The 26,882-nt window shown below is 35.3% G+C and overlaps 1 protein-coding gene and 1 long non-coding RNA gene across 5 annotated transcripts in view; both read left to right on the forward strand.

Moving 5' to 3' along the window:
- The window catches only part of LOC127877987 (regulator of MON1-CCZ1 complex-like), a 43,489-nt gene that overhangs the window by 6,579 nt on the left and 10,028 nt on the right, over positions 1 to 26,882 (forward strand). For 2 of the 4 annotated variants that reach the window (XR_008048708.1, XM_052424337.1), the window contains exons 3-17: positions 3,560 to 3,644; positions 5,597 to 5,659; positions 7,609 to 7,695; positions 10,068 to 10,139; positions 11,843 to 11,917; positions 12,499 to 12,602; positions 13,227 to 13,319; positions 14,279 to 14,293; positions 15,781 to 15,886; positions 20,421 to 20,532; positions 21,410 to 21,460; positions 22,559 to 22,612; positions 23,419 to 23,477; positions 23,969 to 24,151; positions 25,158 to 25,256. Coding sequence is in view for 3 of the 4 variants with exons in the window: in XM_052424337.1 (XP_052280297.1) it covers positions 3,560 to 3,644; positions 5,597 to 5,659; positions 7,609 to 7,695; positions 10,068 to 10,139; positions 11,843 to 11,917; positions 12,499 to 12,602; positions 13,227 to 13,319; positions 14,279 to 14,293; positions 15,781 to 15,886; positions 20,421 to 20,532; positions 21,410 to 21,460; positions 22,559 to 22,612; positions 23,419 to 23,477; positions 23,969 to 24,151; positions 25,158 to 25,256 (1,258 nt within the window). In the remaining variant the exon portion in view is untranslated. The remainder of the gene's footprint in view (positions 1 to 3,559; positions 3,645 to 5,596; positions 5,660 to 7,608; positions 7,696 to 10,067; positions 10,140 to 11,842; positions 11,918 to 12,498; positions 12,603 to 13,226; positions 13,320 to 14,278; positions 14,294 to 15,780; positions 15,887 to 20,420; positions 20,533 to 21,409; positions 21,461 to 22,558; positions 22,613 to 23,418; positions 23,478 to 23,968; positions 24,152 to 25,157; positions 25,257 to 26,882) is intronic. The other 2 variants (XM_052424343.1, XM_052424348.1) reach the window with 2 other exon arrangements.
- LOC127878004 (uncharacterized) lies at positions 9,006 to 9,730 on the forward strand. The gene is made up of 2 exons (XR_008048709.1): positions 9,006 to 9,131; positions 9,288 to 9,730. It is a non-coding gene; the product is annotated as an uncharacterized LOC127878004 (long non-coding RNA).

A 26,882-nucleotide genomic window follows, 5' to 3' on the forward strand; every position in this document is an offset into this window, starting at 1 on the left:
TGACCCCAACCTATAAACAAGAGCAGACAACTGTATCAAGCATTTTGACAGAATTATGGCCCCTTTTATACTTTGAATATGCATATTATTGATAAATCTATGTTAAATTTTGCATACTACCCCAAATATTTCCTGTGTCCCTTGACATATTGCTTTCATATTTTGAATACTTGTTAACCATCACAGGGCTAGCGCTGGCCCAAAATATCTTTGAGCCACCCAGATCTAAGGGAGACCGGGGGCATGCCCCCCTCCCCCCCCCCCCCCCCCCCCCCCCCCGAAAAAAATTTGGATCCTAGATTGTCTGTGGTGCTTTTTGGGCCTATTGCCAACCAGTTTTCGTTTGTTTCAAATAACAATATATACAGTATACTATAGATTGTTCATATTTCTTTTTATGACAACAAGCACATGTCACATATCATAATATACTTCACATCACAATTTTTATAGTAATAGAGATATTTTCATACAACACATTTTTTAACAACATGATGAATGGCATGTAAAATATAAGCATACATTTCATTCACAAAATGCATTGCAAACCAATCCTGCTATATACAGAGAACAAAGTCATGACATGTATCATTATTATTTCATTATTATTCTGCGCTGTTTTTTACCAGCCCACAGTTTGTAGATCACTTTAAAGTCAACATCTTTGCAGTCTTTTCCTTCAATTGAGATTTTCATGAGATGTTCCAATTTTTTTTACAGTCAAACAATTTTTTAGATCAGTTTTGATTACATTCTGCCTACTGAACCCTCGTTCACAATCAACTGTAGACACTGGGGATACTAACAACCTTTAATTAAACTTTAATTGCAATTAAACCGCACGTGTTTTTCACGTTTTCATTTGATTAAAATACGCCGCTGTTAGTTTGCATACAGTAGTGTGTGAATAAAACGCTCAAATAAATTAATTATCACCTATTCATTTCAATCGAAACTCGGCAGAAAGTTGTAACATCAAGGACATAGAACTAATTATTTAATTATCACTCTTCAATTTAGATCGATAGTCAGCTTGGAAATAATTAATTTATTGTCACGCTTATTTTCATTTTTAATCTTATTATACGACAATTGCGACCGGCCGCTATTTTGTTTGCAGACGACAATATTAACTGTGTATTCAAAGCTCCACCCATTTTTACGTTTCATTCAACGTCATTTCATGTGTAAGCGCGCTCAGTTTTGATTGGCCAGCTACCATGTGCACTTCAATTATAATAAGGTCAAGCGATGTCTCGATACAGGTGCAGACCGGTATTCGTTCACTGTTCAAATTGCGAATACTTTCATTGAAACAAAGAGAAAAATATAGAAAACCAGTTTCGGGTTAAAATGGCGGCTGTTTTCAATGAAATTTTACGAGATTTAAGCATTTTCGCAAATCGGATTTTTCTTGAGCCAAATTCTCAATATTTTCGCAAATGGCTCAAGTGGCGAACGACAGCGCGAGCCCTGCATCATGACCCCAACCTATAAACAAGAGCAGACAACTGTATCAAGCATTTTGACAGAATTATTGCTCCTTTTATACTTAGCAGGGACTACCCTAGGCCTTAAAAATAGGGAGAAGTGACTTCTCCCTTTTTCTTTATCGGGAGAAGTTTGGAAAATCAGGGAGATGTTTGTGCGAACAATATCAAAAACATAACATGTTCATTTCACAACTTTTATTATTTCTATCATTATACTATGTTTATTTGTAAAAACAATCAATTCTCATTAAAATCTTTTTCATCATAACACATTTAAGTCATTTAACACATTTAAGTAATTTAAGATATGTACCTGAGCACCTTTTCATTACTTAATGCATAGAACATCTAGTATATCTATTACTGTTTATCCGAATACTATACATGTCCGAAATATGTACACTTAAGAATGCCTTACCTGTTTAACTTTAATAATCCAATTTTACCTTGTTGTTATCTGGTTTAACAAACATCAAATGTTTGTTAAATCCAATTAATGCTTTCTCGATTATTGAATCACCATTACTTGTAATTTGAATCGCCAGCTTTGAATTGAACGCGGGTTGAATGTTACAATATGTCCGCCATTTGCAATGTCGAAGGTAATGACGTAGCAATTTAATTCTACTCGGAGAATTATATCTAATCCAGGAAATGTGTTTTCTCAATGTTTATAAGTAGTATTATGACTTGTTAGAATAAAATGTTATTCAAGTTTATATAAGATCGGTGTTTAATACTCGTAATTATCGTCCGATTAACAAACTGACAAAACTATCTGGACTTAATAGTGGATCTACGTAATTAACAGACCTTTGATCATTTTTTTTTTCTTTAATTATTTTTCAGACTTTCTTTAACCGTGCCGTCTGCCAAAAAACTTGCAATTATCGGATGGGCAATCAATTATCACGCTATCATTATACAACTTACGGAACGCGCGAAGAGGCACAAGTGTGTTGTTATAGCAACCAATATTAAGGGACTGCTTTGTCACGGTCAATAAACGATCTGTGCGGGTGGTAAATTGTGTAACCGTTAAATAAACAACAAACAATGAACTTGCTAATCGCCTGCGGGAGGTAGCACGCTTTAGTAAAAATAATCGGGCTACTTAATTTTTGCTTTTCCGGTCTTATTTACTAAAAAAAAAATCGGGCGACTTGATCTTCGCTTTTCTGGGCTCGTAGGGCAACATCACGGGCGTTAGAGCGAAATTATCGCTTTAGTCGCCTGTAGGGTAGTCCCTGCATAGAATATGCATATTATTGATAAATCTATGTTAAAGTTTGCGTACTGCCCCAAATATTTCCTGTGTCCCTTGACATATTGCTTTCATATTTTGCATACTTGTTAACAAACATGACCCCAACCTATAAACAAAAGCAGACAACTGTATCAAGCATTTTGACAGATTTATGGCCCCTTTTATACTTAGAATATGCATATTATTTATAAATCTATGTTAAAGTTTGACAAAACAACACTTACCTGACATACCACAATGCACTCCACCCAAGCCATCCCCCACGCCCTCACCCCCATAACCCCCCACCCCCACCCCCCAAAATAAAATAAAAAATTCTTATTTTTGAAAGATCATATATTAAATGATCACACACCCACATTATACCCCCCCCCCCCCTCCATGATGGCTTACGTTATACTGTCAAGCACTCAAATAGTCGAGTGCTGTGTCCTCTGACAGCTCTTGTTGGAATATGACCTGTATCCTTGACATTTGGAATGTACCGCAAGCGTCAATTTACTTATAATTCTGTTATTTCACAATGTAGAATATATCTCTATTTGTCTAAGGTTCAATTTTTGATATTTTGTATCATTTTTAAATAAAACCAGTGTCATCTGGATTGTTGTACCTCCATCAAACTATGATGTGCAAGCAAACATTTCAGTAAATTTAGACCCATAACAAGAGGAATCAATTTTTAAGCTCAACACATATTTTGAATTTGCAGCTTGCATGTAGATAAATGTTTCATCTATAAAAAATTATTAATACTTTGAGTCACAAACGTGTATTATGCCTGCCAAATATTTTACAGAATGGAGGACAGGGGGAATGTCAATTCAATGAAATTTTCACCTGACAGAAGGATACTGGCAATTCAGAGATCCCCAAAATCAGTTGTATGTAAAGTTTTCATGTTTACCTTTATTTATATTGCCACCAGCCTATTTAAATGTAAGTATGCAATTTACATTAACTTAATCATTTAGATTATAATAAGATAGGGCTGAAATTAAAGTATTTTTATGCCTCCGGTAGGGTGGCATATAGCAGTTGAACTGTCCGTCAGTCAGTCTGTCCGAACACTTTAACATTGGCCATAACTTTGCAATATTGAAGATAGCAACTTGATATTTGGCATGCATGTGTATCTCATGAAGCTTCACATTTTAAGTGGTGAAAGGTCAAGGTCATCCTTCAAGGTCAAAAGTCAAAAAATACAATCCAAGGGTAATAATAAGCTTTAAAAGGAGATTCTAAACCTGCCAAATGATATTTTAAAATTTTATTTCAAAGCGGCGCAATAGGGGGCATTGTGTTTCTGACAAACACATCTCTTGTTTGTTTCTCCACCCATGCCATGGGTCAAGATCAGAATTTTTTTTTTTTTATTTAATTGATTCTTTTTGGTTTATTTGTTATATTTGTTTAACATATTTATAACGTTTTGTTTATCAAAGCCGCTACATTATAGATTGTGAGCTAAATATAAATGAAGCTGAACAGCTTGTTTTCAATGTAAGGATGAAATACTCCGCCAAGTCAATTTATTATATTTTAATATTCATACAAATAATATCTGACTCAAAGTCTTTTTTAAAGCTTTCAATTTTGACTATAGCATTTTGGTACCTGTTTTGACAGAAAAATTATTGTATATGACTATATCATTGAAAAAATATGGGGGCTGATAGGAACTGAACCTTACCTGGATCTTTTTGTGAGGGAAAGATGCTTTTTATAATTAAGACAAAGATCAAACAGTATTTGATTTTGAATTTGCTATTCATTAACAATTGGACTCCCCAAGTGACTGAGGTAAGATTTACTCACCTGGTAATTTCGAAACAATAACCAACAAGTTATAAATAGCTTAAAAGCCTTTTGCAGTGATTAGAGAAAAATGCCATTTTCTTTAAAACTAAGAAAAACGTTGTAGATCACCCAAATTTTGTGATATTTGATATCATCTAGAAAATCTTAGATTGAGAACCATGTGTGGAATATGCACATTATTTCATTTTTAGGAGACAAAAAAATGAGGTTGCTATTCCTGTAAATATAACACTATGTAAAAAAAATAATTATTCTTTGTATAAACAAAAATTATGAAAGATATAAAGCACAGAAAGCTTATCTAGTTAGGTTAATTAATTTTATTCTTAATAAATATTAAATCTTGCTTTATTAACCTTTAAAGTGAGTAAACAAATGTACCAAGCCATAACCAATTTACCCATCAAAAACTCAATCATATTAGCTAATTTTCAATCAAAATTAAAGGGTTGAAAAAGAAAACACGCTGGACATCTAAAACTGTGCAGTTTATGCAAATACCGTTGTCATTAATTGGGTCACAGTTACTTCCTACACAACCCCGATTGAACCACAACCTCCAATCAAATAAGGTGTGAACGTTACTAGTCGTTTGGTGGGTGTAAAATTAGAGACATTTTATTGATTAGTACTGATTAAAGTGGTCGTAATAGCTGTTAGCTGGTTAGTCAAATGAGTGAGTGTAACAACCATTGAAATATAGAAGGAAACATTTGGGTCTGAAAAAATAGTGGTTGTCGTAGCGAGTTGGTTGAAATGATGAGGTGGCTGTTTAGAGTTTTTACTGTAAACAGCATAGTCCACATATGACCCTCTATCCACATACTCTATTTCAGCAAACAAGCTTTCGTCAAGTAAATTTTTAGTTATTAAAGGATCCAGCTTTTTCTGTTGGGCAGATGTTCAGACGGACAGACATCATGATAAATATTTTATTGCATCCATATTTTGCCACATTAATCTTGATTTACATACTGAGTTTGAACTTCTCGCCATATTCAGATTTTTTTTACAGGAATTCATCAATTTTCATGAGGACCAGACTACAGATACCAGTGAATACTCACAGACTTGTAAGGTAGGGTAATGGGTACAATTCATATTTAATTTGGAAACAGATTGACATAAGTTTAGTGCCTGTGCTATAAACACAATGTCTGGAACACGGAATCTGTCAGTTTGGGAATATGTGGGACCTTAAAAAGTGCATGTCCATGAAATGCATTTCAACAAATTTTTGTTAAGAGCCTCAACATTTCTATTGCAAACATGCATGCTTGCACATTTTCTCTTTATTTTTAATTATTATATGCCTATTTACATCATCCACAGGGACTACCCTAGGCCTTAAAAATAGGGAGAAGTGACTTCTCCTTTTTTCCGAAACAGGGAGAAGTTTGGGAAATCAGGGAGACGTTTGTGCGAACAATATCAAAAACAAAACATGTTCATTTCACAACTTTTATTATTTCTATCATTATACTATGCGTATTTGTAAAAAACAATAAATTCTCATTGAAATCTACTATCTATTTAAGTAATTTAAGATATGTACCGGTAGCCCCTTTTCATCACATTTATCGTCATTATATTACCATCATTCCTATGACTGCTTTTGTAACAAAACACAATCATAATGCATAGAACATCTAGTATATCTATTACTGTTTATCTGAATACTATACACGTCCGAAATATGTACACTTAAGAATGCCTTACCTGTTTAACTTTAATAATCCAATTTTTCCTTGTTGTTATCTGGTTTAACAAACCTTATCAAATGTTTGTTAAAACCAGTTAATGCTTCATCCATTACTTAATCACCATTACTTGTAATTTGAATTGCCAGCTATGAATTGAACGCGGGTTGAATGTTACAATGTCCGCCATTTGCAATGTCGAAGGTCATAACGTAGCAATTTTATTCATACTCGGAAAATTTATATCTAATGGAGGAATTTTTCTCTCAATGTTTATGTGTAGTATTATGACTTGTTAATATAAAAAATGAATGTGATTGCAGTTTATATCAGACGGGTGTTTAATACTCTTAATTATCGGTGGATTAACAAACTGACAAAACTCGCTGGACTTAATCGTGGATCTACGTAATTAATAGACCTTTGATCAATTTTGTTTTTCTTTAATTATTTTTGCCGACTTTTTTTAACCATGCCGTCTGCGAAAAAAATGCAATTATCGGATGGTCAAACAATTATCACGTTATTATTAGACAACTTGCGGCACGCGCGAAGAGGCACGAGTGTGTTGTTATAGGAACCAATATTAAGGGACTGCTTTGTCACGGTCAATTAACGATCCGTGCGGGGGGTAAATTGTGTAACCGTTAGATAAACAACAAACAATAAACTTGCTAATCGCCTGCGGGCGGTAGCACGCATTGGCAATAATAATCGGGCGGCTTGATTTTCGCTTTTCCGGTCTTGTTTACTAAAAAAATCGGGCGACATGATCTTCGCTTTTCTGGGCTCGTAGGGCGATATCACGGGCGTTAGAGCGAAATTATCGCCCATAGTAGCCCGTAGGGTAGTCCCTGATCCAAATCAGCTGTTGTCATTGATACCAAATTACTATCCAATACTTAATGTCCAAAATTGAGTTCAATGGATCCTCTCTGAAAATTTCTTTAGTGAAAAATTGATGGAATCTACATGCTGTTGTAAGCATCTGGCAAACTCTCATTTGACTCGCCCATGGGTTTTTTAATATGGTGTTTTCTCGTACAAATGTATCACCATTTTGTACCAACAATGTCCAATGTCTAATAGTATTTGTGACATGCATTTGTTACATAGTTTGTTACACATTGTTATGTGTTACATAGTTACACTATTAATTCTCGCCAAAATTACAGATTTACTCTTACAGTTTTCTGTATTTCTTTCTTATAATCATTTATTGGATCACAATTAAAAAAGATTTTGTTCAAACAAACTGAACAACACTGCTGATGTTGCAAGTTGATATTCATACAGCATGTGCGATAAATCAAATAACTTATTCCAGGGTCGATCGACTGAAATCAAGGGCTTTGTGTGGACAAACGTGAATGAAATAGTCTTCATAACAGGGAACGGTGCAGAATTCTATCAGGTTGATTGGCGTGTCCTATGCAGTGCATTTCATAGCTACTTGCAATTGATTAACTCACCCAGTTTATTTCTATATTTGTAGGAAAAAGCATGCTAATCATGGGGTATTCAAAGCAATATAACTTTTTCTAATCTTTCCAAAGTCAATACTAATTGTACTTGATTGATCTGAATGATTTTACTTTTGATACATAAACACAGTCAGCCCTGTTTCTATCTAAGGTAAATACCTAAGGTCAAATGTATTTTTCCAAATTTTGGAGATTCAAGGTACAACAATTGGTATAAGTGTGCAAAAAATGAATGGTAAAAGTAAGCTAAATCAAGTTTATTAAGCAAACACAAATAGTAGCATTTGTATATAAACGTATTATTAATATTATACCCCCACAAACAAAGTTTAGGGGGGTATATAGGAGTGAACTTGTCTGTCGGTCTGTCTGTCGGTCCGTATTAAGTGTCCGCTCTCTAATTCAAGAAGTTTTCATACAATCTTCACCAAACTTGGTCAGAAGTTGTATCTAGATGATCTTAAGGCCAAGTTCGAACATGGGCCTTGCCGGGTCAAAAACTAGCTCACGGGGTCACTTTGTGTGTTTTAAACCTCACCATGTTGTCTGCTCTCTAATTCAAGTAGTTTTTATCCAATCTTCAATAAAATGGGTCAGAAGTTGTATCTAGATGATGTCTAGGTCAAGTTTGAATATGGGTCATGCTGGGTCAAAAACTAGGTCACGGGGTATCTTAGTGCGTTTTAAAGCTCACCATGTTGTCCACTCTCTTATTCAAGTAGTTTTCATCCAATCCTCACCAAACTTGGTCACAAGTTTTATCTAAATGATCTATAGAACAAGTTTGAACATGGGCCATTCCAGGCCTAAAACTAGGTCACGGGGTCACTTAGTGCGTTTTGTAACATTCAGCATGGTGTCCGCTCTCTAATTCAAGTAGTTTACATCCGATCTTCACCAAACTTGGTCAGAAGTTTTATGGAGATGATCTTAATGCCAAGTTAGAACATAAGCCTTTCTGGGTCAAAAACTAGGTCAAGGGGTCACTTAGTGCGTTTTAAAAATTGAGCATGGTGTCTGCTGTCTTTTGTGAAGACGACATGCAAAATATTATGTGTCAATGCGGCATGTGGGGGTATTCGTCATGTCTGTGACAAAGCTCTCATTGCTTTACCTAAAACATTTGAGCTTAAATAATTAGTTGTTTTTTTGTTTGTTTTTATACGCCCGTATAAAATACGGGACGTATTATGTGAAACCCCTTGGCGGCGGGCGGCGGGCGGCGGGCGGCGGGCGGAAGGCATCACTTTGTCCGGACTCTAATTCAAATTGTATTCATCCGATCTTCACCAAACTTGGTCAGCAGTTGCATCTAGTTGATATCTAGGCCAAGTTCGAATATGGGTCATGCCGGGTCAAAAACTAGGTCATAGGGTCAATAAGTGCATTTTCAAAGGGGCCACTTTGTCCGGACTCTATTTCAAATTGTATTCATCCGATCTTCACCAAACTTGGTCAGCAGTTGCATCTAGTTGATATATAGGCCAAGTTCGAATATGGGTCATGCCGGGTCAAAAACTAGGTCATAGGGTCAATTAGTGCATTTTCAATGGCGCCACTTTGTCCGGACTCTAATTCAAATTGTATTCATCCGATCTTCACCAAACTTGGTCAGAAGTTGTATCTAGACAATATCTAGGTCAAGTTCGAATATGGGTCATGCCGGGTCAAAAACTAGGTCACAGGGTCACTTAGTGTATTTCAAGCATTTAGCATGGTGTCCGCTCTCTAATTGAAGTAGTTTTCATCCGATCTTCACCAAACTTGGTCAGAAGTTGTATCTAGACAATGTTTAGGTCAAGTTCAAATATGGGTCATGCCGGGTCAAAAACTAGGTCACAGGGTCACTTAAACCATTTCAAGCATTTAGCATGGTGTCCGCTCTCTAATTGAAGTAGTTATCATCCGATCTTCACCAAATTTGGTCAGAAGTTGTGTCTAGACAATATCTACATGTAGGTCAAGTTCAAATATGGGTCATGCAAGGTTAAAAACTAGGTCACGAGGTCACTTAGTGCATTTCAATCATTTAGCATGGTGTCCGCTCTCTAATTGAAGTAGTTTTCATCAGATCTTCATCAACTTTGGTCAGAAGTTGTGTCTAGATGATATGTAGGTCAAGTTCAAAAATGGGTCATTTTAAAGTTATCAAGTTGTCCAAAGCCTTAAAACGGGCGTATCTTGTGACAGTTTGGCACTCTTGTTTTGTTATATAATACATATCATTTCTGAAAACATGCCTATCAGAACTTTATAGATGGTTGAGTACAACATTGTGGTCATGCGTTTATGTGCATTACAGATAAATCCTGACAAAAGATCACTTAAGAACCTGAAGTCCCTGAACCTCAGTGTGGTTTGGTATGTTTGGATGGTATGTGTTTTAGCTTTTGCAGTTTATATTTAAGAAAATACCATGGTTTATAGTCTGTCCATGCATCCATCTGTTAAACTTTGCATGCTGGGAAATTTGTTGTCTGCTAAAATGTCTTCTGCTGAATTTCATAAATTAGCATTTTCTTCGAATTTTTTTTCAAAGAATACTATCAGAAGAGCAAACAGTTTGGATCCTGATGAGACGCCACGTTCTGTGGCGTCTCATCTGGATCTAAACTGTTTGCAAAGGCCTTTAAAATTAGGGTCCCGCACTGAAAGGGTTAATGCCCCCAGTAGGGTTGCATATAGCAGTCTGTTTCTTTTCCATCCGGCATCTATTTGTCTATTTTGTTGTTGGCAAAATGCTTTCAGATATTTACTTGATTTGTATGCCCCTGGTAGGGTGGCATGTAGCACTGTAGGTCCATCAGAAATTTTCTCGATCATAACCGTTTTTTTTTTAGATTTCTTACGAAATGCTTTCAGATAGTCAGCTGATGTTTGTTATGCAAGTCTATCTACATGACTTACAGATGAAGTGTAACTTTTTATTTGGTTCCATTGTTTTTTGGCCAAGTTATTGGCCTAGGATCTAGAACTGTTTTCTAAAAATATTATGAAATGCTTTAAGATATTCAGCTGATTTTTGGTGTGTTAGTCTACCTACACGACTTACAGATGAAGTCTGAGTTGCAGTCCATAGATTTTGAGAAAGACGTTTTTGAGAAAACCCGAGGTATTGTCATAGCCAGCTCATCGATGCTATCCGCATCGTGCTCAAAACCTCAACATTTTGTTAAGGCTTTGAACATAGGCTCTAAAATCAAATTGCTTCCACCTACAACTTTGAAACTTCATATGTAGATCCACCTTGATGAGTTCTACACGCCACACCCATTTTTGGGTCACTAGATCAAAGGTCAAGGTCACTGTGACCTTTAAAAAAAATAAAAAATCAGACAAGCTTTCATTCATTCAAACCTGCACCAGTAGCTGAGCCTGGCATCCGTTATGTGGTGCTCTTGTTGTCTATGTAATGGGCCTTGGACTATTTTACTAAAATAGCTGCTGTGCTTTTCAAAGCCCAGTATGGGGCATTGTGTTACAATAACACAGATCTTGTTTTCCCCTTCTATAATTCAGACAAACAAAGCATCACATGACATTTTTGTTCCCATTATTTACAAAGATTAAGTTTTGCGATAATTTTGCATTTTATTAAAGAACCTTAGATTGGCTTGTGTGTCACTTGTAAGGTGATGGAACTTGTTAACTTATTTTTTTTATGCTCAATTATCTGAAGAATAAAATGTGTTATTGGGACACAACCTCAAATGTTTATACCTTACACCAAAATATTGCATGCAGTATGGTTGAAGCAAAGTTCACTGATACTATAATTATGTTCGTGGGAATCGAGAAAAATGTTCAGAAAAAAAAGGTTTCATAAGTTGATAGCAAACAGAGGTATTTTAATGACATCTAATAAATTGATTCCTTATATATTGTGACCCTGCTTTTGAGTGTATTATTCTATTAAAGATAGACATTTCATAAGAAACAAAAACATTAATGATTCTGCTGATTGATGCAGTATGTTAGTAAATTGTGGCATGAGAAATTTTTCGCACGTCTCTTTTTCAGTAGTTTGCCAATATAAACAATTAAATGTAAAATACTACAATCTGAATTGTTTTTCAGAGTCGCCCAGATGGAGGTATGCTGCTGTTGTCCTCTGGCCAGCTGGCAAATGCCTTACAACCCGTGTATTTTATTGTAAGAGTAAATGGATGTGAACTTCTTTCCTAACTCTTTGTATTATTAAAAATAAAAACTACACAAATCATAGGAGTATCCTAGGATAGGAGTAACCTATATGACAATTAATATATTGTTTATATAATTAAATAAATACATTTGTGTGTATTGCGTCATTTGATTGAAAACAACATGTTGTACTATTCTTAAAAAGTTTTTGTTTAATAAATAAGACATCTTACATAAAGTGTAACATAATTTTTGCCTCCTAAAGAACATAATTAATAATTTTCTTTCCACATGTTAATGCTTTAGCCAAAGGTTTCACCCTTTCTCACTCAAAAGCAAAGTGAAAATGGCTATGTGCAAACAGCATAAAACCAGAACAGCTGGCGTGTAACTTGCAGTCTGTTCAGGTTTTATGCTGTTCACTGCTCATCAGTATGTAAGGGTGGCAATAAAGCCTTTAAACTGTGAAACTAGTAAGAAAGGTCTTAAATTAAATAAAACCTTCAAAGCGACTACAAATGCCTAAAAATATGTATCTAAGTGGTAAAGGGTTAAATGCAGTAGATGAAGTATAATGTACATGTTTGCAGCAAGGGTCCATGCTTAAGTTGCCCAAGTTTGAGGTGGATCTCCCAGCATTACCCAAGCAACCAAAGCAGTCGTTACTGGAGAGAGATGTTACCATGGCATACATGTAGGTATTGACAGGGCTGGTATTTGGTTCATATGTGTACTTTTTTGTATGTTCTGGCACAGTATTATAGGTATAAAGACCGAAATATTGTTTGCAGTCATAACTGGAGAGAAATGTTGCCATGTCATACATTCAGGTTATGAAGAAGCTGTTATATTTTTCAATATGTTTAAAATTGTAGAATGGTGAACTCTTTGGACAAGTTATTTCACTTCAAAGATTATTTATGGGATATTGGTGAGCAATTTTTGATGAACAAATAATGTAAACCTATGAAAAGTTTTACCTCAATATGGGAACATAATCAAAACAAAATGGCGACATAGATTGTCAGTACCTGTATTTTGTTAGGTAACAGTCTAAGCTGTGGTCTCAACAACCTGCATTAAGAGACACCCATAGTAAAACTACCATATTCAATTCCTCCAAATGCAATTTCTAAACAAATGTCTTAAATTTATGACCTCTTTTATTCTGCGACTGTCTATCTTAAGCAGGTGTTCTAATTTACCGTGGTTCATGTATGAATCCATTTGCATGCCGATTATTATCTGAAAAGTGTACTAATTTATGACTTTTGTTCTGTGCTAAATCATGTACACTGATCTCCCATGTGTGTTTCAGCTATGGCCAGCTATACATCATTGTATTGCGACATCAGCCCAGACCTGGGGCAGTAGGAGCTGAAGTTGTACTGTACATGGTGCCACAACAGAAGTATGGCAAACTCCAGAATGCAGTAAAGTTTACATAATCATGATATGTTTTAGCAGGATATACATTGGATTTTTAGCTCACCTGAGATAAAAACCTTACAGAATCTTCTCGTCTGAAATGGCAAAACCTAAGTCTTTCATATTTGTTTTATAGCATCATCTAGAAATCCTCTATACAGTTGTTCAAAGTATGATTCTGGGATCAAAATTGGTTTTTGTCCTGGCTTTATCAGTTTTACATAGACTAATAATGGTTTTTCCTTCAAAAATGTCTTATTTGAAATCACAAACCCCATGACTTTCATGTTTGTCATGTTTTGTCATATTTAGAGTTCATCTACAAAGTATGATCACCAGTTTTTTCATTGATTTATATATTGACTTAATCTACTAATCATATTTTTAATGTAGTATCATCTAGAGGTTTCAGGTTTTGCTGTTAATTTCCATTGTTGCCAGTGACAATTTAACGAACGTTGTTACAAGTTTGAAGAATGGCAATCAAACTAATAATTGTCTCCTAAATCCTATAAAAAAACTTTTGCATGTTATACATAAAGGCCAAACACAAATTGAAAATTAAAAAATTCTGTCAGTAATAAATGTTGACTTATGAACGTAAGTGACCAACAGGTTAGATTGCAAAATAGAAACCCCGTTAGTGTGAAACTTTATAGAGATTTTTGTACTTCATTTACTTCAAACAAAGTCTGTTGGAAGTATTTATCAGATTAACGTTCACCATCAATTATGTTGAACAATAAATAACAAAGTAATTGGACAAACATTCGCAAAGACCACATACAAATACAATTATTACAGCCCATGAAAACAGAAGATTTTTAAGGTATTGAAAGTCCAAAATAAGACTACGGTATGACAATCGACACTGTTCAAATATGATAGTTTTAATTGGAATTGAAGTAATTGTTATTCAGATGCTTGATATTTCTTTTTCAGATGTTCATTTGTGTGGTATAATGTTTCATTAGTTTTGAAACATTTAAAAACCATATTGTTTCATGCAAGCAGTTTTCATATTTGCATGAAATTTCTTTATTATTGTTCTTTGTGTTGTTTTTCATGTTCAAAAATGTAATTTATGATATACAAATAAATTATACATTATATAATTAAGACTTGTATACATAAATAATAGAGTCAATGACATGAATGATACAGTTAAATAAATTATTATTATTTGAATGATAAGGAGTGGATAAACTGGTATATTCAATTTTTGTTATGTCTAAAAAAGAATGCGGAAACCTTTTGGGCGGCGGGGCCAGTTGAACCCCTGGGGTCACTACAGTTGATTTAAATCATGACTGCACCCCATGGCAAAAGAAATGTTATAATCTCGGAAAATTCAAGGCTCAGACTTTTTATATTGATTTAATATGTGGCATCAGATTGTGGTCCTCTACAAGCTTTAAATTATGCCTCTTATAGGGTAAAAATTGGCCACGCCCCAGGATTTAAATGCTTTATATAGACTGGTTCTGCAAAATAACTTTAAAATATATTTTTATTATGACATGGTCCTGAGGTGTCGATATTAGTTGGTAACATCGTATAGTGGTTATGCCCCAGTAGTCAAAATTAGCCCCAAACCAAGAGCTAAAAGTATTATTACTCTGAACTTCAATTTCTAATCAGATCTGTCTAACATAAACATTTGATAGAGATGAGGCTATAGAGATTCACTTTTCTTGTCTTCTTGACAAAACTATGACTGTTTGTGTATGATTTTAATTTTGTTCACCCTTTTGATTATGGGCCAGATAGGAATAGGAACACCAAAGTTATTTTCCCGTCTTATTAATTTCTGATATAATACTGCCAAATGGATTTACCTCCTTTATTTTATTTATCTGACTTAGATAAAAATTGCAATACACTGCATATGGATGCATATAACACTTCACAGCAATCCATTAATACACTTCACAGCAATCCATTAATGGTCATGATTGTTATTAAAATATTAATGTTATTATTCTAATGTGAAGTGGAAAGGGGAATATTAGATTCCCTTTTGTCTTTGTCCGACAGTCTGGAAGTCATAATGTCTGCAACACTTTCACATCTGTTACATATTTCCTGTTCCCTTTGTGGCTTTTATAGAAACTTTACTCAAATGCTAAGATCACTAAGACGTACACTCTAGATGGCAGGAGTTGGTAATGGCTACTCAAGTTCAAGGTCATACTTAAGGGTATATAGTCAAAGCCTACATTTTTGTATGCACTCCATGTCTCCTAAAACATTTTAGTTATGTCCATGTAAAAGATCAGAATTATTGCGGAAGGCATGAATCAGTCATGCAGGCTCAAGGTCAAGGTCACACAAGGCTATACATTTTGAGCCTCCATTTTCATTTTTGCTCGATATTCCTGTACCCTGTTGTAATTTGGTTAGTTCTGTGTAAACTTTTGAACAAAGGCACAGTGTTTTGTTAGGGAGAGCCCTGCTAAGAAGACCAATGTGTTGAAGCTGGAGATGAGCGGGAGATTTGCCATCAATGTGGTGGACAGTCTAGTGGTGGTGCATCATCAGGCTTCCAAGGTAAAACAAGACTACTGGTAATGGAAATGATATCAGCCAGAATCTTGAATAATGGGATTGAATGCACTCCTCTGTCTGTCTGTCTGTCTGTCTGTCCGTCCGTCTGGTCTGGTCTGGTCTGTCTGTTTGTCTGAAAACTTAAATATAGGCCATATCTTTTGCATATTTAATATAGCAACTTGATATTTGGCATGCATGTGTATCTCATGAAGCTGCACATTGGGAGTGGTGAAATGTCAAAGTCATCCTTCAAGGTCAAAAGTTAAAATAAACAATCCAAGGGAAGTAATAAGCTTTAAAAGGGAGATAATTTCTAAACCTGCCAAATGATATATTGAAATTTTATTTAAAAGCGGCGCAATAGGGGGCATTGTGTTTCTGACAAGCACATCTCTTGTTTTCATCATTATCTCAAAGTAATTTGGTGCTGCTCATCTTATCCGGTTAGATTACGATTGAGGTAATTGTCATCTTTTTAATTAGTCCTAGAGGTTTTCTAAAATGTCTTGATTCACTCATATTGATATTCTTGACCATTGCCAAATTCGTGTACATTTTGAATGAAAATCGCCAGCTGAAAGATTCCATCGTAGTGGGTGATTTTGACGTTCAGAAACACTAACATAGTCTATGGAAATCTTGATAATCTTTATTTTAAACTCATATTGTGTCAGAATGATAATGGATTCATTGTGTATGGACTGACTATAATGTACTTACAGTGATAGGAAATTACAATGAATAAGATATTAAAGGGATCTTTTCACGCTTTGGTAAATTGACAAAATTGAAAAAAGTTGTTTCAGATTCGTAAGTTTTCGTTTTAGTTATGATATTTGTGAGGAAACAGTAATACTGAACATTAACCATGCTCTAATATAGCCATTATATGCATCTTTTGACGAGTTTAAAACCTAAAAATTATAAAGCGTTGCAACGCGAAACGATTGAATAATTTGGAGAGTTCTGTTTTTGTCGTTAAATTTTGTGCAACTACGAAGATTGCTTATATAAGGTATAAAATACGTCAAGAATGTGTACTCGGCGGAATAGCTCAGTAGGCTAAAGCTTTTTTACTTCAGGACTCTGGCAGGACTCCAGGGGTCATTGGTTCGAAACCTGCTCCGGGCAATGTTCTTTTCCTTTTTTAATTTTTTTCTTGATTTTGTACTGGAGCTTTTACGATCCAATGTTTACATTTATCAAAATAAAGCATTTAATGAATAAGTTAAAAAAATGCCAAAATCTGTGAAAAGGCCCCTTTAAATGCAAACATATTTCATGGTAGTGAAGTGTATTGTTTAAACGAAAGAGTTGAACAGCAATTTTTGTCATATCATCAGTGTAGAAATGTTTCAGAATATAACTCCTAAATGTTGGCATTTAATTATTTATTTCTCATCATAACCTTAACAGTTCAGAATGAAATGAAGAGAAAAAAAACTATAATAAGACTGGGAAGGGCATAATGTTAAGTTTATACCTGACTTGTATCAGCTGGTATAATTTCTTTTAATTTTTTATGTTTATATATATATATATAGAGAGAGAGAGAGAGAGAGAGAGGATATTTGTTGGAATCGATGGAATATTGATTTTATTTCAGGAGTGATCATATAATGTATGTATTTTTTATGATCACGAGTGAATTCAAATCGATTTATCATCGATTCCAACAAATTTTCTTTTTAGCTCACCTGATTGCTCAGGTGAGCTTTTCTGACCGGTCTTTGTCCGTCGTATGTCCGTCTGTCTGTCCGTCCGTCCGTTAACATTTGCTCGTAAACATTCTAGAGGCCACATTTCATGTCCCATCTTCATGAAACTTGTTCAAAAGCTTTGCCCCAATAAAATCTCGGCCGAGTTCGAAACTGGGTTGTGCCGGGTCAAAAACAGGGTCTCTAGGTAAAAAAAAAGAAAACCCTTGTAATCACTGTAAAAGTCACATTTTATGTTCAATCTTCATGTAACTTTGTCAAAATGTTTGTCTTAATGATATCTTGGTTGAGTTGAAAAGTGGTTCCAATCTGTTGAAAAACATGGCCGCCAGTGGGCGGGGCAGTTTTCCTTATTTGGCTATAGAGAAACCTTGTAAACACTCTAGAAGTCACAATTTTTGCCCAATCATCATGAAAAATGGTCAAAACATTGGTTAAATTGATGTATCGGACAAGTTCGAAAATGGTAGAGATCGGTGAAAAAACATTGCCGCCAGTGGGCGGGGCATTTTTTTCTATATTTATTTAGTGGCAGTTTTCCCTATTTGGCTATAGAGAAACCTTGTAAACACTCTAGAAGTCACAATTTTTGCCCAATCATCATGAAAGTTGGTCAAAACATTGGTTTTATTGATATCTCGAATGAGTTCGAAGATGGTCGGGATTGGTGAAAAAACATGGCTGCCAGTGGGCAGGGCGTTTTTCTCTATATGTACATTGTGAAGACATGTGAACACAGTAGAAGTATCATTTTTGGCCCAATTTTCATGAAATTTGATCAGAACATTTTTTTCCTTGATACGAGAGTTGAGTTCAAAAATGGTTCCTGTCAGTTGAATAACATGGCTGCTGGGAGGGGGGCATTTTTCTCATTATGCCCCCCCCCCCTTCGAAGACGAGGGGTATATTGTTTTGCTCATGTTGGTCCGTCCGTCCACCAGATGGTTTCCGGATGATAACTCAAGAGTGCTTTTGCCAAGGATCATGAAACTTCATAGGTTCATTGATCATGACTTGCAGATGACTCATATTGATTTTTAGGTCACTAGGTCAAAGGTCAAGGTCATGATGACCCGAAATAGTAAAACGATTTCCGGATGATAACTCAAGAACACTTATGCCTAGGATCATGAAACTTCATAGATACATTGATCATGACTCGCAGATGACCCCTATTGATTTTCAGGTCTCTAGGTCAAAGGTCAAGGTCACGGAGACCCAAAGCAGTAAAATGGTTTCCGGATGATACCTCAAGAACGCTTATGCTAAGGATCATGAAACATCATAGCTACATTGATCATGACTAGCGGATGACCCCTATTGATTTTCAGGTCCATAGGTCAAAGGTCAAGGTCACGATGACCCAAAATAGTAGAATGGTTTCCGGATGATAACTCAAGAATGCTTAGGCCTAGGATCATGAAACTTCATAGGTACATTGATCATGACTTGTAGATGACTCCTATTGATTTTCAGGTCACTAGGTCAAAGGTCAAGGTCACGGTGACCTGAAAAAAAATAGTAAAATGGTTTCCAGATGATAACTCAAGAGCGCTTATGCCTAGGATCATGAAACTTCATAGGTACATTGATCATGACTCGAAGATGACCCCTATTGATTTTCAAGTCACTAGGTTAAAGGTCAAGGTTGGGATGACCTGAAAAAGTAAAATGGTTTCTGGATGATAACTCAAAAACGCTAATGTCTAGGATCATGAAAATTCATAGGTACAATGATCATGACTCGCAGATGACCCCTATTGATTTTCAGGTCACTAGGTCAAAGGTCAAGGTCACGGTGACCTGAAATAGTAAAATGGTTTCTGGATGATAACTCGAGAATGCTTATGCCTAGGTTCATGAAACTTCATAGGTATATGACCATGACTCGCATATTACCCATATTGATTATCAGGTCACTAGGTCAAAGGTCAAGGTCACAGTGCCAAATAACGTATTGACACAATGGATGTCAATGTCACGGTGACTCAACTTAGAAAAATGGTTTCTGGATGATAACTCAAGAATGCTTATGCCTAGGATCATGAAACTTCATAGGTATATTGATCATGACTCGAAGATGAAATAATGATAAAACTTGACCAGGATGTTTGTCTGGACAATATCTAGGTCAAATTTAACATTGGTATTGATTGAATGAACCGACTCCTCTCAGGTGAGCGAACTAGGGCCATCTTGGCCCTCTTGTTATTTTATGCATTTTGTTACTGTTTATTTGCATTGTAAAAGAGTTTAACTTGATAATATTGCTGGATTTATGATGTCATTTCATCGAAAACATGACTTCATTTCACAGTAAAACAGTGAAAAATATCGATATTTTTTACTGTTATTTATCACTGTTTAAAACAGTGGAATACCAGTTTTACTTCACTGATATTTCTCTACAATTTATATACCACCGGAAAGCATAAAATAAATAAATATATATATTTAAATAATGTGGGAAATGATATAAGTGATTATGATTGTGGAAACAAACATTTTTTAACTTCCTAGAGCCAGGTTTCCTCAAGGGCATTCCTGCCATGTGAAGATGCATATAAGTTGTTCGGAGAAAACTGGGCTTATTGCATGGGCTTTAAATCTCATCCCAGGTTAGCCTGTGAGGTCTGCACAGGCTTATCAGGGATAACATTTTCAGCTCTGAAGTAATTATTTATTTAAAGGAAGTTTGTTCTAACCACAAATCCTGTGCGGATTGCACTGGCTATCTGGGATGACACGTTATGCATGTGCATTAAGCCCACTTTTCTCAGAAAGGGGCTCTTACTGTTTGTATGTTGGTGTTTCAGACATCTGTGATATTTGACATTCAACTGGACGGCGACTCAGATGGGTTCGTGACCAATCACTTCCCTGTGGTGTCTCCCCTGCCTATCAAACCCTTCAAAATGTACCTGCCTAGTAAGTCTAGGGCTCACTCTAATTAATGACTTTACATTAATTGAAATTTGATATAATTGTATTCCTTTATTAGTTAGTATTTTTAAACGAAAATCTTGGTTTATAGGTAAGCAAGAAACTGCTTGTTTTTTAGGTGGGCACTCTGCTGTGGTTTACAATTTGAATTGTTTATTCAGGTAATATTTTCAAAAGTACTTAGTTGATCTTGTTGGATTATAAAATTAAGTTACTTGGAAAGTCTTTTACCAAACATGTGAACATGGTACTGCTCCCCAACATAAGATGGCTATCAGAGCTAAAAACAGACCTTTCTAATGTATCTAATATTTTTATGCTGCCCCCAAAAATGTTGAGGGGAGCATATAGTCGCCACTTCGTCTGTCTGGAATTCAATGAAACTTCATGGGAAGCTTTACTACCAAGAGGAAATGTGCATATAATCAGCGGGTTCTGGTCGGATGATTTTTTACAGAGTTATGGCCCTTTGAAATTTTCCTGTAACTGTACATATAGTGCAAATCTTGTCCGGGCTATTTCTCATCAACTTATGACCGGAATTCAATGAAACTTTATGGGAAGCTTCACTACCAAGAGGAGATGTGCATATTATCAGCGGGTTCTGGTCGGATGATTTTTCACAGAGTTATGGCCCTTTGAAATTTTCCATTTACTGTCCCCCCAACTTCTGTGCCCTCAAGACGTTTCCTTTTATCTGAATATATAGTGCAATATTGTGGCAAAAAAAATCTTTGGGGAGCATCATCCGTCTCCGATGGTTTCTTGTTTCTTCCTGCTGCTCCTGTAAAGGGCTTTTATGCAGTTTTCTCTTTTGTTTCTTGTATCAACACGGTTTACAATTTGTAACTTCTTATTTCAGCACTGAACATACAGCAAGGTCAAGACAAGATGGAATACAACTGTGAATTATGTATCCTTGAGAAAAGTTAGAAAAAAATATCTACATGAACTTGGCCATTATAGATGAATTCAGTCTTTTACCATAAAATGGTTAAACTTCTCTGCTTCTTTTGTTTCATTATTAATAACCATCATTTCCTAAAATCTCAAAAATTGACACATGCTCTTCGCAAATCACAAACATGTCCACTTGCTCTTTGCAAAATCACAAATATTCCCTTAAGCTCTTTACAAATCATAAATATTGGCACTTGCTCAAACAAATAACAAGCATTGTCACATGATCTTTGCAAAAGTATGAAAATTGCCACATGCTTTTACAAATACCAAACATTGCCGTATGCTCTTAACAAAATCACAAACATTGACACATGCTTTTTGCAAAATTTCAAACATCGCCATATGCTCTTTGCAAACTCCCAAACATTACTACATTTTGTTTGCAAAATCACAAACATCGCCACATTATCTTTGAAAAATAACAAACATTTTCACATTTTTTTGGCAAAATAACAAACATTGTCACATTTTCTTTGCAAAATAGCAAACATTGTCACATTTTCTTTGCAAAATCACAGACGTTGCCACATGTGCTTTGCTTGATTACAAAACTTACCACTTGTTATTTGCACAATGATTTACATTTCCACTTGCTCTTCCCCAAATTACAAACAAAATGCCCATGGTCTTTTGCATAAACTAAATGTGATGATTTGGCAATATTGCTGATTTTATATAAACATGATCCATATGTGGAAGCGTCGATATGCAGGTCAGCACATAAGGTAGTCGTGCAGACGCAGCGATGACCTGTAAATAAACTCTGACATTCACACCCACAGAAGCGTCAATACTGTATCTGTTACTTGGCGGAGATGAACTTGATTATAGCATAAACTGATGTGTTGTATTACAGATTACGTCTCGTGTTATTGCATAGACTGATGTGTTGTATTACAGATTACGTCTCGTGTTATAGCATAGACTGATGTGTTGTATTACAGATTACGTCTCGTGTTATTGCATAGTACCGTTAATTCTAGAAGTTAACACATATTATAGTTTAAAAGTGTTCAATTAGAAAAAAAAATCTTTGACACCATGATAGATTCAGCCAATTGGATTGTGTTCCAGCCCAACATTGTAATAGATGCAAAGCTTGGTCAGTAATAGACAATAGCCACCATGGTTAAATGTGTATTTGAAATTTATACGATTTAAAAAGCGACTACTTTTCATTTTCACGAAATAATTTATAAGTGCGTAGTAGGGTAAGTCTCTGTCTGTCAGTAAGCCTGCCTGTCCGAAACAGCTATTTACAGGTTTATATACAGCATCATGTTCAGATTTAAGATGGAGAAGATGATGTGTTCAATAAACGCATATTTTCACAATGGATGCCTTGCCAGAATCAATTAATTTGGCCCATTTGAATACATTAAAGTCTTAAAGTAGGAAAATTACAAGGTCAAAATGATGGGGGCAGGGTGTTAAGAGTGTTTATAGATAACCTCTTTTTAAGTGTCAAGTTTGTAGAAGTGTTGTTGATGTAAGATGAAACGTGTCATTTTGGATTATGACCTTCTGATTCAAAAAAGTAGGTCAGTTTCAAGTTCAAAATGAGGTCAGGTGTGTTTATAGTGTTCAAAGGCATCAACCATCCAAGTATCAAAGCTTTGTAGCAAGCGGTATTGGTGTTAGACAAAACTTTACAATTTTGGGTAAAGGACGAATTTTACCTTCAGAAATAGTCTTAATACTGTATTAACTTGAAAAGAACATAATTATGCTTAATTCACACACCGATGAGTGCATTGTACCATTATGACCCTTTTGTTAAAAGATATTTCATTTATGTTTCTGCATCCATTTAGAACAGCGTTAAAGTATCCATAGACTGAATTGTGTTGATTATTTCAGACACACCGTCTGTTCAGATGATTTGAGATAGTTACGTGACAATTTCAGGTTGCCTGTGGAGTGTGGAACTGAAGTTAGAGCCCCTAGTCACTATGATTCCAGACAAGGTTATGCATGTTCATTGATATTGTGGTACTGATTAAAGAATGCAGTAAAATGGTGATTGTATAAATGTTCATTTCCATTGCTCAAACTCTAAAAATGTATTCATATCAGAATAATGATCAGACAGATATAATAATCAATAACGCACCCAATTGGTATAAGGCTGGTGGCTATTAAATGACTCCAAAGCTCCAATACTAGGTCTAAAAGTTATCATACTCATCTATGCTTAAAACTTGAAAACCTTTGGTTTCTTTAAGCCTGTCTCACTCAGAAGCAAAGTGAAAATGTCTATGTGCAAACACCATAAAACCAGGACAGCCTGCAAGTAACTTGCAGTCTGTTTAGGTTTTATGATGCTTCCTGCTCATCAGTTTCTAAGGGTTGGAAATGAAGCTTTTAAAACTTGAATCCAGTCAGAAAGGTCTTCAATTAAATACAACTTAAACTTAAAGAATGAAGTTAAGTGTAATAATTCCTTCTGGTATGTCAGTGCCGCCTGGTCAAGTTCCTGCTGCAGAGACAGAAGAGCAAGGTGGTGATCTTGGACGTGTTCCGCCAGATGCTGATGCCGGGGATGCAGGTCGGTCTGCCGGTGATTTCCCGTATACTGGACATGCTCAATGACGGCTATATGCAGTACCTTGACCAGGAGATACAGGCCTTGGTAACCGTGGTAACTGGGCTTGGCTGGGGAGCTTAATTAAGAAACTGAATATTACTTGAGACACTAATTATCAATGACACTATTCGCTTTTATGTTAATGTCTGCTTAAAGGAAGTTTCTTCTTAGCAAAAATCCACTTAGGCCAAAAGTGTTGTCCCAGATTAGCTTGTGGGGACTGCACAGTCTAATCTGGGATGCCACTTTAAACACATGCATTAAGCCCTGTTTTCCCAGAATTAGGCTCATTCTATACTTTTGTATCCCCCGTCATCGGCGGAGGGATATTGTTTTATCGTTGTCCGTCCTTCCGTCTTTTCGTCTTTCCTTTCGACTTTCCGTCCATCTTTCCGTTCGTCCGGAGCCATGTCTTGGAAGTGCTTTGGCAGATTTCATTGAAACTTGGCATGAGTATATATATATGGATAAGGGGATGTTGCACACTAAATGGCATTGTACACCATCTGTAAATAACGAAGTTATGGCCCTTTGTATCTTGAAAAACTTCTTTTTTGAGTGTCAAATATAAAAAAAAAATTGTCAAGAAGCATATTGGCGGGGGATATCAATTCAACGACTTTGCTTGTTAATTCTGGTATTGCTTGCGGTTAAGTTTCATGGAAATATCAGTATATAAACAAAATTTTTTATTTACTGCTGTTAATTTTGTTCGTTTCTAGGGGTCAGTGAATCAAAGCTGATGTAATGAATGGGATGTAAATAGTGATTAAAGCACTGTCATCTATTTGCTTTTTTCAGTCACATTTTCCTGATAAACACCTTTAAAGTGCAAGACAATACAAGTAAAATTATAGATATAATTTAAAAATCTCCTTTCTATAACATCATGCTACCTATCACATGATTCATTGGCTGGATTTCTTCATCACAAGTTTGACAAATTGTTGTTTAGCTACAAAAAGGTAATGAAAATTCCATATGTTGAGTATTTAAACAGCAAAACAGCCCATAGAAATGCAGTTACATTAGCTATAGTGTGTCTTTATCTGACTTGTAGGCGATTGAGCCATCCTCCCAACAGGACCCGAGAGACAGGGTGATCATAGACCAATCTGACATGTACACCAATGTGTTTGCAGTGTTTGAGGATAACTCGGTATGTTGGCAGTCATATAACAACAAAGAGTGTTATGTCAGGGCTTTTTTTCCTGATTTTGTGAAGTGGCCCTGGCCCCTCATTTTGTGAAAAATGAGTCGCGAACTTTTTGAAATTGTGAAAAAATGAGTCGCGAACTACTGAAAATTGTGAAAAACGAGTCGCGAACTTGTACATATTGTGAAATTCAGAAATCAATGCATAAGTATAGTAAAAGCATGTTTAACACTTAAATATTATGAAAATAATGTAATAAAAGCATATCTTCCATGTATGAATAGTTTATTCAGGGGTTTTACTGGCCCCAAAAAAGTTGTGCAACTTTATCGCAGTGTGAAAACCACCAGTTATTCCGACTTTATTGATAAGAACAATCATTTAAAGAACCTTACTACATTAATGAAAGATGGCATTGACTGTATTTTTTTATTACTTTTAGAAGTATGTATATTAGTTAATACATAAATAACAACAAGTACCTTAATAAGTCTTAATAAGCTTTATTTTTATATAAATCACTTTTTCACTTAATAAACCAGATAACCAACAAAATATAATAATGTTAACAATAATGTAACAGTATCCTGCATAAATGTATCAGAATTATTTATTGAAACCTAGAATCACACAAATGTATATCATCTGAAAGGAAAAATGAATCAAAAATCAGAAAATAAAGTATCTTAATTTAAATTGTTAAACAGTTACATTTGGTCATTTGGACATGTTATAAATCAACTTCTGTTTATTATGAAATTTTACAAATTCTAAAACAACACCTGTTGTTTAAAGGGTTCTGTTATCTGTGGTGGTTTATTTCCAGGTCCAATTAAATGAACATTTTTCACATCTATTTCTTGACTAAAAGGCACAGGATAATTGCAACCATTCATTCTTGTTGTCTGAAATAACACAAAAACATATTTTTACAAACTATCAAAAACAAATCAACACATAAATATCACTATTTTTAGATGTCCGAATTTTAACATATCCGAAATAAAGTACAACAAGTGAAAGAACTACTTTTGATGTCAGAAATAGTTGGTATCTTAATTAATATATATCGTTCCCAGAACATTACAATACTGAAACTGTTAAACATGTTCATGTGAATGGATCACAGTTATACTTCATTTGAACCAGTATTTACAATAATTGCAAACGGATAAGATATAGAATAACAAGTCTCGTTCTCGGTTACCAATGCTTTCATTTGCATAAAAAAATCAGATTACTTTCCTCATAATTGAATCCATTTCTGTTTTAATTGTGCATTGTAAAAACACTTACCCTTCTGTAGAAGATTCGGCTTTTTAGCTCACTTGATTACTCAGGTGAGCTTTTGTGACCGGTATTTGTCCGTCATCCGTCCACATTTGTTCGTAAACACTCTAGAGGCCACATTATTGTCCGATCTTCATGAAACTTGGTCAAAAGATTTGTCCCAATGATATCTCGATCGAGTTCGAAACTGGGTCATGCAGGGTCTAAAACAAGGTCACTAGGTAAAAAAAAACTTGTAAACACTGTAGAAGTCACATTTTATGCACAATATTCATGTAACTTTGTCAAAGTGTTTGCCTTATTGATATGTTGGTTGAGTTCAAAAGTGGTTCCGCTCAG

This window comes from Dreissena polymorpha, chromosome 1, assembly GCF_020536995.1.
Source record: "Dreissena polymorpha isolate Duluth1 chromosome 1, UMN_Dpol_1.0, whole genome shotgun sequence".
In the NCBI taxonomy this organism is placed as follows: domain Eukaryota; kingdom Metazoa; phylum Mollusca; class Bivalvia; order Myida; family Dreissenidae; genus Dreissena; species Dreissena polymorpha.